Genomic DNA, 19307 nt, shown 5'->3' on the forward strand with positions numbered 1-19307 from the left:
TCTTTCTCTCTCTTTCGTTCTCTCTCTCTCTCTAAAAATCAACCAATCAATATTAAAAAATTAATAATTATTAACCAAGCTGAGTTTCTCAACTACAAGGTTTAAAGTACACAAGTAGCTTCAACACTATTACCCAGCTGGGTCCTCAAAACAAACATGAAGGTCCCTATAGAGTCCTGGGAAGTCACAGAACAAATTCGAGTGTTGATTTTGCTACTGCAGCCGTCAGAACATACTCTCATTGTAACATCTTATGGAGCTCTCTACAGTTACTAAAACTGCAATTTGAGCTTTCTATCCTTAAAAATCTATTTGTATAAATACATTCCAAGATGGATCATGGGGGTGAAATCTTTTGTAATCGAATGTTCTCTTTTTAATTTAGAATAAAGATAAGAATAAGCTAATGGATACAGATTCTTATCATAAGTCCTTTTAAACAACTTTAGACCAGTCCTTACATATTTTAAGCAGATGTAACACAATCTGAAAGAAATAAAATGGTATTAAAACTTCTTATATTAGTCAACAATAAAAATGTATCATCAAACAAAGGGATAAAATATTATCAGTAATGCAGACAAAAATACTTATAATTTATTATAAATATGAATTAGTAATCATCACATAAATAAGAGAGAAAGAAATAATGCATTTATGAATAAGAATTAAAATAATATAGATCACTAAAGAAAATCCTAAATATATGAAGAGAGAGACAAAGATTCACCAATAAATAAATTACAAATTATTTGCATTCTGAAACAAGAAAATTGAAATTATTCTAGAAGATTGAAAGGACATGACAACAGGAATTTTACATCTCAACTGATGGACATGTAAAACAGTGGAAATAAACTGTGAAATAATACAAATGTTACTGATAGAAGTAAATAAAATAAATTTTCTTTTCTTTTTAAAAAGAGTTCTAAAGGATTTTAGTGGGAGGAAATTAAACAAAACAAATAAAGGAAAAACTAGCATAGAGATAGTGTCAACTAAGCTATGTATTTGCTGCAATTCACTGGAAACAAAGGAAAATTCTATCCTTAAGCGCATAGTTTAGTTAAACTATGCTTTTAAATAACTGTGGAAAATGTTGTTGCAATCAGAACAATACACAACAAAAAAATCTAAGATTTATAATCTTGCAAAAAATATCATCAAATAAACTTCTAAAAAAGTTTCAAATTTTTAACTCATAAGTACATAAAATGTTTTCAGTGTTTGAGTTTTTTGTTTCTCTGCTGACAAAAGAAAGCAACAGATGCCACTCAATAAATAAACATAACAACCAGATGCCACTTCCAAAATTAGGAAGTATTTTCCAAAATAAATGAACAAAAAGAAATGAGAATGGCATTGTTACATTTGGAGATCCAATTAAATTCATTAAATACCTATGACCTGGCAGGCTTTGTATTAAGCAGATAAAATAATAATTAAAGTAGCAATCTTTACTAACTTTATTATATGCTAGGAACTGTGCTAAATATATTTATTATCTCATTAAATTTTAATCACCCCAAAAATTCCTATGAGGTCATTATCATGCCCAAAGGGAAGGCAAATAAATGACAGAGCTAGAGATAGGACTTGAGACATCTGACTTTAGGCTTAAACTCTACAATGTCACTGCCAAGGTGCAGAAGACCCAGAGCCAGCTCTTAGAGGGATCGTAAATGAATTTTAACTGTTGAGAACATTAGTGATAATCTGAACAATAAAGATTTATTAAATTTTAAAAAAATAGAGTGAAGGCCATAGCAAGCATGAAGGAAACTCCTTGTCATTCATTTATTCATTCAACAAATATTGAGTGGTTGTTCTAAGCATCAAGGACCCAGCAGTAGACAAAACAAAGTCCCTCTCTTCGTGGAATGTGTATTTACTTGAAGAAACACGCAATAAAAAGTGAACAATTTCAGTTGTTAAGTGTAAAGAGAAATGCAGATCTGAATCTCAGTGATGTGAGGGAACCAGCCTTGCAAAGACCCAGGGAGGACATTCCAGCCAGAGGGAAAAGCAGATGTAAAATCCCCAAGTCTAGAGCAAGTTTGGTATCTTCCAGGTCCCAGAGAGAGGGAGAAAGTGAATATCTGATATAAGGTCAGAAAACTACTGGGGACCGGATCACATGGCTTTGTGCTTTGCTTTTTTCATCTATCAACAGGCGAGATTGATTTTTATTGCTAGTGTGATGAGAAGCCATTGGAGAATTTTGAGTCAAAGGATGGAATTTGATTTATGTTTCTAAAAAAATGCTTTGGCTGCTGTGTGGAGGGCATGAGTAGAATCAGGAAGACAATTGGAAAGCTCTTGACATCATTCAGGTCAGAGGTGGTGAAGACTAGGACTCAGGTGAAGGTGTATATAGTATTACTTGTTCACTTCCCTCCCAGCCTTCATTGTGACTTTCCTGTTAGTGAGTGTATTATGTTCCCCACTGACTTTTATTTTGGCCATGTGATTTAGTTTAACCAATGAAATGTGGGCAAAAGTGAGAGTGTGCCAGTTCCAAGCAAAGATTTTAAAAGATCTTGACTGTTTCCTTTTGCCCATTTATGCTCCTGTTCTCTGAGATTGGAGTGGACCATGCCCCAGCCAGCCTCTACTCTTTAGGGTTGGATCCAAGAATAGGAAAGTCTAGCAAAGTCAGTCAACCCATAGACTAGTGAGTGAGGCAAAAATCTCAGTTGTTAGCCACTGATATTTGGGGCGGCGGGGGGGGGGGGGGGGGGGGGAGGGAGGTGGGGGTTGCTTGTTACACACCATTGTCAGAGAAAAATCTGACTAATACAGGTAGCAGTAGTAGTGAGGTAAGAATGGAAGGATAGAATGGATTTTTTTTTTAATTTCTATTTTTTTAAATAAATCTTTATTGTTCAGATTATTACAATTGTTTCTCCTTTTTTTCCCCCATAGCTCCCCATCACCCGGTTCCCTCCCCCCCCCCCCCCCGTTGTCCTTATCCATAGGTGTATGATTTTTGTCCAGTCTCTTCCCATACCCCCCACACAGACACCCCTTTCCCCCTGAGAATTATTAATCCACTCCCATTCTATGCCTCTGATTCTATTATGTTCACCAGTTTATTCTGTTCCTCAGATTTTTAATTCACTTGATTTTTAGAATCACTTATTGATAGATATGTATTTGTTGTTCATAATTTTTATCTTTACTTTTTTCTTCTTTTTCCTCTTTTTAAAGAATACCTTTCAGCATTTCATATAATACTGGTTTGGTGGTGATGAACTCCTTTAGCTTTTTCTTATCTGTGAAGCTCTTTATCTGCCCTTCAATTCTGAATGATAACTTTGCTGGGTAGAGTAGTCTTGGTTATAGGTTCTTGCTATTCATCACTTTGAATATTTCTTGCCATTCCCGTCTGGCCTGCATAGTTTCTGTTGAGAAATCAGCTGACAGTCGTATGGGTGCTCCCTTGTAGGTAACTAACTGTTTTTCTCTTGCTGCTTGTAAGATTCTCTCTTTGTCTTTTGCCCTTGGCATTTTAATTATGATGTGTCTTGGTGTGGTCCTCTTTGGATTCCTCTTGTTTGGGGTTCTGTGCACTTCCTGAACCTGTAAGTCTATTTCTTTCACCAGGTGGGGGAAGTTTTCTGTCATTAATTCTTCAAATAGGTTTTCAGTATCTTGCTCTGTCTCTTCTGGCACCCCAAAAATTTGGATGTTGGTACGCTTAAAGCCATCCCGGAGGCTCCTTATGCTATCCTCACACTTTTGGATTCTTCTTTCTTTCCGCCTCTCTGGTTGGGTGTTTTTTTCTTCCTCATATTCCAGATCTTTGGTTTGACTCTTCAGGTGCGGTGGTCTACTCTGTATATTCTTTATTCAGACAGTGTATGCATAATTTCTGACTGGTCCTTTTCCATTTTTTTGGTATTCTCATTTAGGTCCTTGAAGGTTTCTTCAAGTTTCTCAGCGGTTTTTAGAGGATTCTTGAGTAACCTTATAAATATGGTTCTGAACACTGTGTCATCCATTAGTTTGCTTTCATCTACCTCTCCTACTTGTGATATACTTCGATGTCTCCACATTTTGGATGCCTCCCTGTGTTGATAGAGTGGCTTTGTGTGGTCGGTGACCTATAGGGGCCGGTAGCTCAGCTTCCCCAATCACCCTAGGTGGTCGCTCTTGGTACTCCCCTTTGTGGGCTGAGTGGAAAGTCTTAGTGTAGTTAAAAGCCCTGATTGCTGTTGGTACACTGGGAGGAATTGACCTCCGGTCCAATTGGTTGTAAGGGCTTGTGTCTATAATGGAAGAATTGTTGTGCTGGAGACACAGTAGGGCTTTGGTGCTCACTGAGTCTGCCTCTTGAATGTGTCCCTTATGAGAGTGGTTGAAATCTGGTGTCATCCACACCGACAGAAAAGTCACTCTCACTCTCCAGACCGATGGCCGAGAGTCCCGTAGGCCTCTGGGTCCCCCGCGTGTCCCCAGAAACTGGAGTTCAGAGTAGTTGGGATTGTTGGTATCACTGGCGGGAGTTGATCTCCAAGCCAGTTGGCTGTGAGGATCAGCAGTGTCTCCACTGGGAGAGCTTCTGTGCTCAACTTGGATGGGGCGGAGTCTCAGGGTGGCGCAGACAAGCTTTGGTTTCCCGTCTGCTCCACCCTAAGAGGGGCGGTTTCTCCGTGCCCGAATTAATGGCTGCGCGCCTCTGAGAGAAGGCAGCTTTCGAGCCTCTTCTGCTGCCTAGCAGACCAGTTTCTCCCCAGCTGGGGCTGGATTTCAGTGCAGACCGGAGGTTTTGTTTTTCTCCCGAACGAGAAATCCAGTCACTGGGAGGGCGGTGCTCAGCTTGGATGGGGCGGAGTCTCAGAATGGCACAGACAAACTTGGTTTCTGTCCGCGCCACCCTAAGAGGGTCGGTTTCTCCGTGCCCTAATCAATGGCTGCGCGCCTCTGAGAGAAGGCAGCTTTCGAGCCTCGCCCGCTGCCAAATAGACCAGTTTCTCCCCGACCACAGCTGGATTTCAGTGCAGTCGGGAGGTTTTGTTTTTCTCCCAAACGAGAAAGCTAGCCACGCAGTGTCTGCTGCCCTCCCTCTCCGCGCGCTGTGAGCAAGCCTGCCGCGTATTCAGCCGCCCGCCCTTTCCGCGCTCACGGATCTCCGCACCTCCACAGCTCCTGAGGCTCAGCGTCCCCCTCTCTTTTTTTCTCTAGTTGTAGGTTTTCCACTCTGCCAGCTTTCCAGTGGTTCTGGACGGTGTGCGCTCTGTTTTCCAGTTGTAGTTTCAAAATTGTTGTGGTAGGCAACAATTAGGTGTTTACCTTATGCCGCCATCTTGGTTTCTTCCTAGAATGGATTTTTAAGATAAAGCTTATTGGAACTTATAGCTACATTTCATGTAGATAGTGAGGTAAAGAAAAAAATCAAGGATAGTTCTAGGTTTTTGGATGGATATTGGTGCCTTTTACTCAGGTAGAGAAAACTGGCGAGGTGCAGATTTGTTGGGGGAATAGAATAAAGCAGATTCTCAATCTGGCTCTCAGTCCGAAATGACTTTGTGCATAATTTCATAATATCTGGAGAGATTTTTATTACTGTTACACTTGGAGGATACTAATGGCATATAGTGAAAAGAAGTCAGGGATGCTGCTAAACATCCCGCAATGCACAGGACAACCCACTACCACAAAGAATTATCCAGCCTAAAGTAACAATAGTGCCAGGACTAAAAGATAGTGGAATAAAGTAGGGTATTAGGTTTGAGCTGCCTATTCAATATCCAAGAGGAGATTTTATAAAAAAGATTGGATTGTATATAAGCATATATATCTTTAATCTTTCCTTTAAAGGTTAGAGGAAAAATTAAGGAGATAAAAATTTTGTGAGTAATTAATAGAAACAGACAATATTTAAAACTATAGAACTGGGTAAGACTACCTAGGGACAAGATATAAAAGGGGAAAAGAACAGATGTATTCACATCTGGTCCTGCCAACGTTTCAAGATTGGGATGAAGAGGAAACACCAGCTAAAGAGATTAAGAATAAGTCAACAGTGATGTAGAAAGAGACCAAGCATCTGACATCCTGGAGTCAAGAAAATGTTTGAAGAATAAAGAGCACATATTATAGTATATTTTTTACTTGATATTAATTTTATATTATAGAAGGTGATATTTAATATTATACATTATAGTAATAGAACCTTACATTTTTCACTTCATACTTTTCAAAGAGCTTTCAGACACCATATCTCAGATGGTCCTCATTGCCACACTGAGTGGGGTAAGAACAAAACTGGAGAACACTAAAAATCAAAGAGCTATAGCCTCTGCTCTGATGCTAAAAAGTTAGTGACAATCTCATGCCTACATGAATCAAGATCCATATGTGAACAGTCCAGAGACAAGTGTTCCTGAAGAGATTGACATTTCTTAAAGATAACGGAGGAGTATAAAGGTGACAAACATGGACATAACTATATCAACTAAAATAAAATAAAATAAATACATCCTAAATTCCAGTTAAGGACCTAAAAGTATGAAAGTGAACAAAACAAAATAGTTATCCCTCTGGAATTACCTTCTGTGGGCTCAAAGAAACCTGGGCTTGCCCCAGTTATGTTCTGTAATCTTGAGCAATTAACTTGCAAACCTCAGACTTCTGACTGAACATGGCAGAGCACATTCAAAGGTTTACCTCCATGCCTGTTTGAAACCCTGCTAAAATTTTTCTAAGGGAAGAAAAATCTATAAACCAACAAAGACAAAGAGAATGCAAGAATATAAAAAAGTAACAAAATTTTTAAACCTAAAAAATAGGTGGACAAATTATAATCAATTTAGCAAATCAGAAAGCACTGAGACCCATGCCAACAAGAGGTGAAGTCTAGAAGCAGATCGATCCATACCGCAGTGTAGTACAGGGGTGGGCAATTTTCTTTCTATAAAGGCCCAGATAACAAATACTTTAAGCTTTGTGAGTCATAAGGCCTCCGTCACAACTATTCAACTCTTCTTTGTAGTGTAAAAGCAACCATAGGCAATAAGGGTGGGGCAAAAGTATGGAAAATAATACAATAATTAATAAATACAAGAATAAACTGTTTCATGTACTCACAACTGTAAACCTACTTTCCCCCCACTCTGTACATGTCTATGGAAATGGCTGTGTTCCAATAAACCTTCATTTATTAAAACAGGTGGGGATTGGAGGAGAAGGGACTGTGGTTTGGCAAATAGACCAAAGTTCTGAATTGTGGTACAGCATCTCCCGGATGAAGGCGCCAGGTGCCAATGGGTCTAAAAATAGAATTGAACGTGTGTAAATGATGCAGCTAGAACCCCAGAACCCATTTCCCATCCACTGTAGCCAGGCTAAGTTTCCTCCCACACTTATCAGAAGACTAAAGGATTACTGTCTGGGAAACTAAATTCAGGGGAATCTGGATTTGGGCACATATAAAGGTAGGTGTGAGATGCCCTAATAAAAACAAGAGACTGACTTAATCTCAAGCCCCAGTCCCCAGTCAGCTGGCAGGACCTGGCAAGCAGGCTTGAGCTCTTTCTGCAGAAGACCCCTGGATTCCTCTCTGGAGCAACTGGTCAACCCTAGAGAATAGATCTAAAGCTGCTAAGAGTTGGTCACCCAACCAAAACAATCCAGCCAGATTATCTTAGCATAAAGTTCACCAGATAACCTCCTCCACCCAAATTCACAGTTTCCTGTCTGTGCATTTACTGCTTCATCTTAAAGAATCACCCTCTGTTCTGAAGGACAGCAACCAAAATGAATATATAGGAAAAAAATTTTAACCAAAGAAAAAAGCCCTCCAAGGAACAGAGCAGATAGTCCAAAAAGCTTCAAAATATAATAATTAATTCTCTGAAGATAAGAGAAGATATTGCACTTATGAAATAAAAATTGGAGGCTAGAAAAAAACACACAACTTCAGAGAACAAAAAAAAAGCTCTTGAAAATTAAAAATGCAATGGCAGGAATAAAGAATTCAAAAGAAGCACTGAAAAATACAGCTGAGAAAATAGCCCAGAGACTAAATCAAGAAAATAAGAAAGAAAAAATAAAATTGAGGATTACCGAGAGTCAGAGAGAACAGAAAAGATACGCAGTGTTCTAGAGCTTTTGTATATTTTTATGAAATGTCACATTTTTTTAGAGCAAAGAGAGGATATGATTTAAATTCATAACCCCTAAGATTTGTCTGTTGAGAAGAAACCTCCAGACAAACCAGAAAGGATCATTCATATTCCACCTGCATTTCCTTCTAACATGTTTAGGGTCATTATTCAAACCAAGAAAGAACCAACAAATTAGTTTTCTCTTTCCAAGCCATGCAAAACCGTTTCAATCATTCTTATATGCATCCCCCACTGGTGTGTTTCTTCAAAATATTTCATCAAGGCTCATCACTCCTACCGTCATCTATTCCTAAGCATCCCTAAAACTCAGTCTCTCCACAGAGAATCCTCCAGTCTTCTGGCAGGTGTGGGAAGGCCTTCGCCTAACTGCAGGGAGTGGAACAGTGACCTGGGGTCCTAGCTGTCTCTTTTGGATACTTTCAGATCCTCTGTCACCACTTTCAGAAAGATCTGATACCTTTGATCCCTGCCTAAAATGCCTTTTATTTGATTAGACACAGTAGACATGTGTGCATAAATGACAAATTCCTATGACCAATTTCCAAAAGGGTAACAAAAAAATGTTAGACACAGATGCAAAAGGGCTATGGTTACTAAGAGACGCTTATAAAAGACTAAATTCTTAGTAAGAAGAAGAAAGATGCTTGTTTTCTCTCTTACAGACACAGAGATGTCTGAGGCAGCCTCAATTTTACAACTTTAGCCAACACCGAGAGCAGATACAGATTCGTGCGTTGCAATTGTCACAGACCTTTAGATATTTCCACACACTTTCAAAGACTCTCCAAAACAATCCTTGGCTTTCAGGCTTTAAACTGGAAGATGGAAGGCCAGCCAGGTCCTCCAGGTCTCACCCTACAGACCACTTCCAGCATCTAGACCAGACTGTTTAGAATGCAGGAGTCTGTAAGAAAACAAGCAAAGTACGAAACAGTCTTTTAATCATTTAGTTAATTTTCACCCAGGAGTTGTCATCTATAAGAACAAATTCTTTTAGTTTCTAATTTTAAAATGATAAAGGTATTTTAACCAGGGCAGGCAGGTTCAATGGCCACCAGACCTGACACATGAAGTCTGAAATTGAACACACCTGCTGATCTCTCATTAAAAAACTCAAGGGTTGGTAGCAACAGCATCAGAACATGAAAGTCAGGGACACAAAAAAAAGATCTTAAAGTTGCACTGGTTGTGACATTCCTTGGTCCAGGGGTTGATTCTTGATTAATTTGCATGCTTGTGAAATGAGTATCCTTTTTTTTCTTGAAACCAAGACAAATAGCAAAGTTGATTTTATCAGCAGTCAGAAAGGAAAATATTCAATGGCACAGGAATTGACAGGAATACTTTGTTAACCCCACAATTGAGACAAGCCATTGGTCTGACTAAACCAAGGTCAACTGAGCCCGTGACAAAGAGATGAGTAGTTCAAGTGCCAGGTAATAAGAGAATTGTCAATAAAAATAAACAAAATGGTCATACATAGGAAGCCGCTAGATTGCTTATTATCTCTTCCCCAAAGAGAATAGATGCCCTGTGTTTTATAGTAAGATCAAAAACATATTCCAGTGTTTCCTCCACTACTGAAGGCAATAGAAAAGCTGCTTTATGAACAAAACTAGGTTAAATCTATAATCAGGGTAAGTGAATGTAAAATCTTTATTACCAGACGGTAAGATTCACCCTGAGAGCTGTAAAAGGCAAATCCAGGTTCTTGGGGCCCATGAGATGCACGTCTCAGATAACACAATGTAGTTGCTCCCATAGCTGGGACCTGTAATTGTCCCAGAGGTCCAGGCTAAATCCATGCTAACTGTGCAAGGAAGACTCAGAAACAAAGGTCAGCATTAAAAAAAAGTAATTTTATTTGTAATTTTATATTTCAGAAGAACTCGGCTCTCAATATAAGATATAGCAAATAAAACCTCCAAGTTTCAATTAGTCTGTTTAAATTCTCAATGGAGGAAAATAACAGTTACCCCATATAATTACTATATTTTCAAAGATCTTACGTATGTGTCAATATGAGCATTTAGTTAGGGATTCAACTTACAGGAAAGGGGCTCAAGGCTTCCTCTCTCTTGCATCCTAGAGGGAATAGCGTTTATCTTTGAGTGTGTTTAGATAAAATGGCAGCAGGATAAGATAACTGCTTTGCTCCTATAATCTAATTGCACTTTCTGTTTAAAGTATTTCACACGTAAAGCCTCACATCATAGCTCATACTATATAGAGCTTTATTTGAACACCAATTATGTATTAAGACTTGTCCTAAAAATTGGAAATACAGCCGTTAAAAGGTTAGAAAGAAAAACCTGCCCTCATCTCTGAAAACTGAGCCATGCTTTACTTATTACAACATCCCTCAAAGCATCTTGTTCAGCACCTCATGTGTATGCATAATAGATGCCAAAGAAATGATTATTAAATCGAATTAAACTTTTATTAGAAGTTGACTTCTAAATGAAGTTGGATTTAGTAATGCTTTTGTATATGGATATTTGAGAGCAATTATTCTATCAATCAAATTTGAATTGGTTAAAACTCATTATTTTTCAAGAACACACAGTACAGCACCATTGAGACTGATGTTGGTTAGAAGGCATCGGCCAAATTGTTTGTTAGATGCTAAAAATAGCTGTTTCCATCTCAATCTCTTTCAACCATTTCCATTTCTGGGTCATTACAATTTAAAATCCTCTTATATTTAATCATAGATACTTGAATTCTTCCTTTTAAATTAAAGATAAATTGTTGAAGGAGTTCTATATAGTGCAATTAAGGAAGACCTTTTTTCTTCATTCACAGCTACCTCACAATGAATACACAGTATTTTTCCTCAGTCACTAATGACAGATTCCTTCTCAAATCAGTTAAAATTTGTCAAACTGTGGAAAACTCCAAGACAGGGGCTATCTCCTCAAAGTGTCCAGCACAACACCTGACATGGAACAAAATCTCATTGTTAAATTGAACCAAACCCATTGCTTTTTTAAAAATTTCTTTATTGATTAAGGTATTACATATTTGTCCTCATCCCCCCATTATCTTCCCAAACCCATTGCTTTTGACTGAGAATCCTGTTGCCACACAACACTGCAACTGAGTTCAGATTTTTTTTCTTCAGAACCCAATTTAATACTGTCTAACTTATAAGATGACGTGGGGACTTAAAATATAGCATATTTTATATTACTCACGTAGACTAAAAATTAAACATTTTCTTTAGAATAGGAAAAATTCTTGAACACATTTCTTTTCAAAGCAACTCAAATGTATCCTTGATTTGGTGATCTTGGTCTCCTAGATTATATCAGATGCCTCAGGTTGTTTCTTTTCCTTTTCTTTTTAAGTGAGGAACAAACTAAAAATCTGCATAATGGTTTCTTTGTTCTGTTTTGTATTGTAAGCAACAAAACATTATTTCTGTTTCTCCTCAACACCAAACCATTCTTCCTCTTAATACAGGAAAAAGCACTCATGCCTAAAAATGTCTTGCACCAGCACTTCCTTGTAAAGGATGGACACTCTAAACATATGTAGTGGGATAAATGTCCATGTGTTCAGATGTGCAAGAAGCAATATGTCTATGTTATTTTGTGACAAGATAATTTCCTTCAAGCCTCATTCCATCTGATGAGAGATAATATAATCTTAGTCAACTTTCCTAAAGATAGGCATTTCAGTTAAAATTTGTTGGGGAGCACACGGGACTTGGTTAGAAAGTTTGTAAGGAAGACATTCTGAGAAAAGGGAAGTGTGTGGAAGGCCACCTGCCCTGTTTATCAGAAGTCCGACTTAGGGGAGACTTAAGTAGTGTGGAAGGCGGCTCCCCTAATTATTCCTTGACCTTTCAAAACAAGTCTGTGCATGTGCAGACCCCCAGGTGTTTACGGGAATCCTTATGCTTAATCCCTGGATGCCCTTGCCTAGAGGACAATGTAAACACATGTGTCCTCCCAAGATTACTCACCCTACTGATTGTATCTAAAGATAAAAATTCCAATAAAAGTGTTATAATAATGTAACCCCTCTAATGTATGAAATAATTATTGTGTGAAATATTTGCTGTGTGGAAACCCCCAATACTCTGTAACTTCCAAAATTAATGAACACCCCACTATCTTGATGTAAAAGCTCTGAGCCCTTAAAAGTGTCAACGCCCTGCTCCTAGCATAAGGCCCACACTGATAAGGACACAAGTTGTTTACCACGGTCTATATAACCCTGAGAGCGTCTTCAGTTGAGGTCTCCTGCCCGATAAGAGGAGGACTCCACGTCACTCCGAGAGACAAGCCCCTGACTGCTCTGCTGTGTGAGCCTGAACCAACTGCGGCCGCCTGCCTGTCTCTGTTTTCATTGTCTGTCCTTCAGTGAGCATCACTGGGTGGCCTTTGCCGGAGCCTAGGACCCACTAGGAATAAGCAAATAAACCCTGTGTGATTGCATACCAATTCTGTCTTGTGTGTCATGTGTTCCGGTTCGGCTCAGCTGTCTAGACATTGAAGTACCAGGGGATAAGCTGTTATTGCTGACTCCTGGTCACCTGTGTTTTTCCCACTAAGTCTAGACAGATAATTAATTAAATGGGGCATAATTGGGACAGTGTGTGTGTGTGTTTTCTCTCAGTTCTGTTTCTCGGGAAAACCCTAACCCATAGACCCCTCACAACCCCCTGCCATCCCCTAATATTAATTCAAGCCATCTTTGGTGACTGCTATTTGGGGCTTCCAAGTCTACTTGTGAGCATAATTCTTGAAATACCTCTTGCTGGGTTAACTAGATCTTTGACCTGCTCTTTTCTTCCCAAACACTTTCAAGGTCTCCAGCAGCCCTCACCAGCCTCCGCTCCTCCTGAGTGATGGGGAATGGAAAGTCATTTGTTATTATCTACTGACTTCTCATCACCACAGTGGGCCTTCACATTCCAGCTGAAATTATTGATTTCGTGTTGACAGCCCCTTATGGGGTCCACAGTGAGCAGCTGGGGCACTAGAGGTCTGTTGGGAAAGTAAGCAGGAATGTTGATAGGAGTGGGTGGGGCCTACACAGAAACCAGGCAGAGTGAGGGTCTTCACCACGGGCTGCACCTGCTACCCCACTGAGCATAGCGACATCTGACACGAAGGGAAAGATTATGGCTTTATATACGTGTTTTAATGTAACTCAAAAAATGAAACTACTGTTCAAATGATGAAGTACCCAGCTGCTAAATTGTTTTTTACTTTTCCCCAGAAAGGAAAACAAGCCTTGGGTGTTTTCAGAGTGATTACAAAGGTTTTGCTCTTGATTTTATTGAAGCAGATGCATTTAGCTGCTTTTTGTATGTGTGGCTAAAAGCCATGCTCACCCAAATCACTCATATCTTTCTGTCACTCTAATTGCTTCACATTTCACTTTGAGAAACTCTTAACAGCTTTCCTCTCCATTATGAAGCATCATGGCAAGAGTTGAGGCTGGTGTTCAACATGCAGCCTTCCCTACAAGCATCTCAGTGCCCAGACTGTGAAAGCTAAATATCTACTGAACCTCATCTTTCCAAGGTCAGCAGAGACCTTTTGCTAACCAAATCCAAGGACCTTTATCTTTCCTTATTCAATTTGACCTCCTCCATTCATTCAAAAACATTTACTGAGGGCTTACTGAGTATCCAGCTCTATCTGGGTGCTAGGGGCAAATAAATCAACAAGACATGGTTTCTGCTCCCAAATGAAGTGAAAGAAAGAGAGATAATATAAAAATACGTGTGATGGTTCCAAAAAAATATGTGAATTAAAGCTATGTGTGAAGGAGCACAGAAAAAGGCCACCTTATTCAGGCTGGACTCTCAAGGAATGGCTTCTAGAAGAGGTAGCAGGAATCCACTCATGGTGCATAAGTGGGAATTAACTCACTGAATGAGGGAAAGCAAAGTGACCCAGAAGAACTTGTGTATTGGAGTGATGGTCAATTTGCATATTACTCTTTTTTTAGATAGGATTTTTTTTTAAAGCAGCAAAATATGAAAGAGCAGGAAGCATTCTAAGAACTGCTAGAAGACTGGCTAGAGGAAACTAAATGTATGGGGAATGGCCAGATGTGAAGCAGGACAAAATGGGGGAGGCCCCAAAGGATATTAAAGGCGCATTCTAAGAGTAACATGGAAGCATAGTGATGTGAAATAAGAAGAAAAAAGGCAGAAAGATTCTTTAGAACATTATTAAAAGAGCCCATGTGAGAAATTATGAGAATCTAAACGAAGGAACTGGCTGAGTCATTGGTCATTGAATGAGATGGCACATGCAAGAGAGGAATCCACCATCCAGTGAGCGGATTCAGTGTGTAGACTTTGAGGAGCCTGCAGAGCAACCAGATACAAGGTTCTGGCTAGAATATAGATATTGGAAATGAGTGTATGCTTAGCAATTAAAAGAATTAGCATGTTTAAAATCACCATGGTCTGTGAGTCAGAGGAACAGTAACCTGAAGAGAGACTTTTTAAAGGAAATGAGATCTCTTAGAAGCACAAAAGGTGATAAGCCTGAAAAAGAGGGGAGGGGTCAAGAAAAGAAAATCCAAAGGATAGCAGTGTCAAAGAAGCATTTAAAACCATTGACTGCCTAGGAGAGGACCTATGTAAAGCTGGTAATGGGTTCAAATTGTGTGTTTTGTTCTTTTGCCTTCTTGAGTAAACGGTATTTCATATAAGGCATCTATCTGCCTATGGGAAGATCAAATTTGTTACCTAATAAATGTAAAGAAAGGACAAAGAGAAAGTCAGTTTTTTTATACCCTAAATACAATTGGATATGCAGCAAAACAATAAACCTTGCTCATCCGGTTGCTATCTGGAGAAAGAATAGGCTGAAGGACTTAGAATCCAGGGTTTACTAATGAGGAGGGCTACTCCCTACCCCTATCAACAACCAGGACAGAGAAGGGAAAATATAATGAAGAAGAGATAAAAGAGCCACCTGGCTGTTTCTGTCCTGGGGGAGGGGGATGAGGGAAGAGATTGGAAGTTGTCAATCTGGTGTTTCCGCATTTCCATTTCCTAGACTTTAGGAAGATGTTTGTTATATATGAGGATAAGATCATTGTTAGAGATGTAGGCTATAGCCACTCACTCATTTTCTTATGGGAGACTTGGTGAAAACAGCACCTTTCAAGGTGTCCCCTGTCCCCAAATGCAACAACCTGGATGCAGCCAAAGTTCCTTGGTAGTGCGATGTGTTCAGAGGTTGAGCTTTCTCAAATCTCCCCAGTTTCGGAGTTTGTGCAGCTGAGAACAGCTGGCCTGCCAAGGGGCTTGTTGGGCAAAGCATGATGACCTCACAGAGTAGGCTTAGTAAACACCAGGACAGCAGGCTGGACAAAGGCCAAGGCAGTCACTAAGGAGCAAAGTGAGGCCAGGTCAGCTGGGAGCACTGATGGATCCTTGCAAAGAAAACAAAGTGGCATCGGCTGTAGATTGCCTATAATAGGGCCAGCAGCGCCCAGTCAGCCAGGAGACATGCCCCTAAGAGCAGCAAACAACTGCAAGCATGCATCCCAAGACCATCAAGAGCCAGGGAAGCCCTTCCCTCACACCCCTGGATGCCTCCTTCAGGAAAGAAGCAGGAGCTGGAGAAGGCCATCTGAGAGACTGAATAAGTATTTATCCCCAAAGAAGAAAAAAAATATATCATATTGATCTTCGTTTACCCCAGATGGCACCTTCAGCCAATCTGTTCTCCTACTACTCCATAGATAAAAGCTCAGGAAAAAGATGAAATTCATTGTAGATAACATAGAATTTTTTTTTCACATTCGAGTATGCACAATTTGCAACCTTGCTCTATAGGTTTAAAAAAATGGGAAATAACATTTGCCAAAGTCTATTCCACAGAACACTAATTTATCATAATATTGACAGATATTATACAGGCAAAAAATGAAAATTAAAAACTCTGGTCATTTACATTGGGCTAAAAATTAAAAAATGTTTAATGCAAAGTCTTCTGAGGGCATTTACTTTGCTTACAAAAATTCTGAATCTCCAAGAGAGCAAAATGGTATGCCTGGTTTCCCATATATCTGTCCACAACATTTATTTTCATAGACCACCTCTCTAAAAGACTTCTGGAAATACTTCTAGCATTTAAAAATGGAAATACCACCAAATCTTTAAAACAATAGGGATCACAAGCCCTATAGTCCACTGTATTCCCCTCTACTATGGTTTATTTATCAGTTGGCAACTTGAGCTATTGCTAAACAGTAAACCTCAGAACTAGCCCTGAGCAAAATGTTGAAGCAGAAGAAACTAACATTTGCTGAACACAGAAGTTCACTTTCCTCCACTTTGGGCACATTTCTTTCCCCTCCTTTCTGCAAAAAAAAAAAAATCCTCAGATTTTTTTTGTTTGTTTATTTAAACTACATTGATCACTTATAGACCGTGATAATGGACCAACCACATGAGTCGCCTCTTCTTTCTCACAAGAATCAGTGGCAGTGTAGTGTGGCAGGTAAGAATCTGAAGATATATTGCCTGTGTTGAATCCTGCCTCAACACTTCCTAGCTGCATGATGATCTTGGAAAAGTTACTTAACTTCCCTGACCCCACTATCCTTATCTGCAGAGTAGACTAAATAATAGTACTTGCCTATTGTACTGAGAACAGTTATTCTCTACTTATGTAAGTTAAGTGAGTGTATATACATAATTTAGGATATAGGGCATGCTACATATATTTTAGCTTTCCAAAATATTAGCAAAGGAATTAAAATAAGTGCACAATGATGAAAAGAATAAGAGAAGTCATAAATAAGTGATTTCAATAAATTTATAGAAGACACAAAGCGGACAAAGAAACACTACTGACAGAACAGGGAAGAGGAGCCTACAATCTAACATCAGGGTTGGGGAAGTTTTCTCTAAAGGCCAGATAGTAAATATTTCAGGTTTTGTGAACCAGGGGGCAAAATTGAAGATGCTATGCAAGTCTCTGTTGTAACTACTCAATTCTGTCACTGTAGCTCAGAAGCACCCATGGACAATACATATGTGAATGAGCGTGGCTAGATTCCAATAAAATTTTATTTATGGACACTAACATTTTAATTTGATATAATATTTGTGTCTTGCAATATTATTTTTAATCATATTTTATTGTGGTAAAAACACTTACCATGAGATCTACCCTCAATAAATTTTTAAGTGTATAATACATTATTATGTATAAGTACAATGTTGTACATTAGACCGCTAGCACTTATTCATCTTGCTTAACTAAAACTTTATGCCCATTGTTCAGTAACTTCCCATTTTCTCTCCATACCAACCCTTGGGAGCCACCATTCCACTGTTTAACTTTATGAATTTAACTACTTTAGGTATATGTCATAAATGGAATCATGCAATACTTTTCTTTCCACACCTGGCTTATACCACTTAGCATGTCTTCAAGGTTCATCTATGTTATCACATTTGCAGAGTTTCCTTTTATTAAGGCTGAATAGTAGTCCATTGTATGTATACACCACATTATTTATCCATTCATCTGTCCATAAACATTTAGGGTGTTTCCACATCTTGGCTATTGTGAATCATGCTGTAATGAACATATTACTCACTTGGTATTTATCAAAATTTTATTTAAAAATATAAGTGCTAAAAATGTAATTCAAAATGTACAAACATTTATGTTTGGGGGGAATTGAATGAAGGAGGTCAAACAGTACAGGTACAAACTTCCAGCTATAAGATAAATAAGTACTAGTGATATAATGTATAACACAATGACTATAGTTAACACTATTGTATAGTGTCTTTGAAAGCTGCTAAAAGAATAGATCCTAAAAGTTCTCATCACAAGGGATAAGAGCAAATTTTTGTACTGCATGAGGTGGTGAATGTTAACTAAACTTATTATAGTAATTATTTTGGAATGATATAAAAGTCACTGTGCCCATGCACCTTAAGCTTATACAAGGTTGTATGTCAATTATATCTCAGAAAAATAATATGTAAAAACTATTCTAAGTTCTCAGGCTATACAAAAACAGGTGGCTGGCCAGATTTGGCCTATGGACTCTGCCAATCCCTGTTCTAAAGCATGTTTACTAGTATGTGAGAAATGCTAAAAACAAAATCCAGGCTGCTTTTATACACAAAGAATGATCACAGCAATTTAAAGTCTGTCTAATGTCCTCTTTTTTTTTCTTTTTTTTTTTTTGTGTGTGTGTGTCCTTTGAGGCATTTTATTTCCACATATGTATTACATCCCTAGAAAAAGAATCCCAGGATTTTCCCTCCTGTGTGTTTTCATCTTGCTTCTTCATGGTCCATGATGCCCGCTGAGGTTGTCAGTACAATGAAGCCAAACTGACGGGACGGAAGCAAGTTGTTCTGCCATTTTTCTAGATCTCTGAGTTGCACATCAAATCTGGGGCTGATTACTCCACACTTGTTCAACCTGCCTGTGAGGTTCACAACTATTTTCCCAGCTCTGTGGTCATCAATAATTTCAAATTCGCCAATGTAACCATGCTTCATCATCACAGTCAGAAACCGGACGATGACTTTGGAGCATGGCCTAATGAGAACCTGGTGTTTGCCTCTCTTTTCGGCATTGTTGATACTCTTCAGAGCATCAGCCAGGACATTCATGCGCACCATTGTGGCGGCACAGACCGATGGCGGAAAGACCTAATGTCCTCTTTACTAATTTTTAAACAAGTAACTTTTCCCAAATATTTTCATGCTTATTATATAACTAACACATCAAAAAATATTAATTTACTAAATAAGATTTCCCCAGACATTTACATATTGATTGTAAAAGTAACTTATTATACTCTTTATAAGTCTGTACTATATTAACCTCTAAAAAGGCTTTAAACCCCTTAAAATAATATACTGAAGCAATGCTTCTAGAATGGACTAATACAGATATTGGAAAACTATTAGAAAAATATTAACATGATAGGTTTAAATATGCTTATTATGTATTTTCCATTTTAATACACATTTTATTTTTTCTTATCCAACTACTATTATACTCATTTGCCCTGAGAGACAGGGTTACCTTCTTGACCAGCTAAAACTGCAAATAGTGTTTCAAAGTCCATGACTGGACCTAAGACCACACATCTTGGGTCACCTTCCCAACTTGTTCTACCCAAGACCATCATCCACTTGGATGTGCCCCTTTT

The 19307-nt window shown here is 38.6% G+C and overlaps 1 protein-coding gene across 1 annotated transcript; it reads right to left on the reverse strand.

Moving 5' to 3' along the window:
- Nucleotides 1–18337: 18337 nt before the first annotated feature.
- LOC307105618 (small ribosomal subunit protein uS8-like) lies at nt 18338–18794 on the reverse strand. Its single transcript, XM_079781475.1, has one exon. It carries the CDS (start codon nt 18769–18771, stop codon nt 18418–18420), a length of 354 nt encoding a protein of 117 aa, XP_079637601.1. The 5' UTR covers nt 18772–18794; the 3' UTR covers nt 18338–18417.
- Between the last annotated feature and the right edge of the window lie 513 nt (nt 18795–19307).

Source organism: Cnephaeus nilssonii (genome assembly GCF_951640355.1).
Source record: "Cnephaeus nilssonii genome assembly, chromosome: 9".
NCBI lineage: Eukaryota > Metazoa > Chordata > Mammalia > Chiroptera > Vespertilionidae > Cnephaeus > Cnephaeus nilssonii.

What these genes read in the sequence shown, in the direction of transcription:
- LOC307105618 (XM_079781475.1), bottom strand. Translation starts at nt 18,771, where the DNA reads ATGGTGCGCATGAATGTCCTGGCTGATGCTCTGAAGAGTATCAACAAT.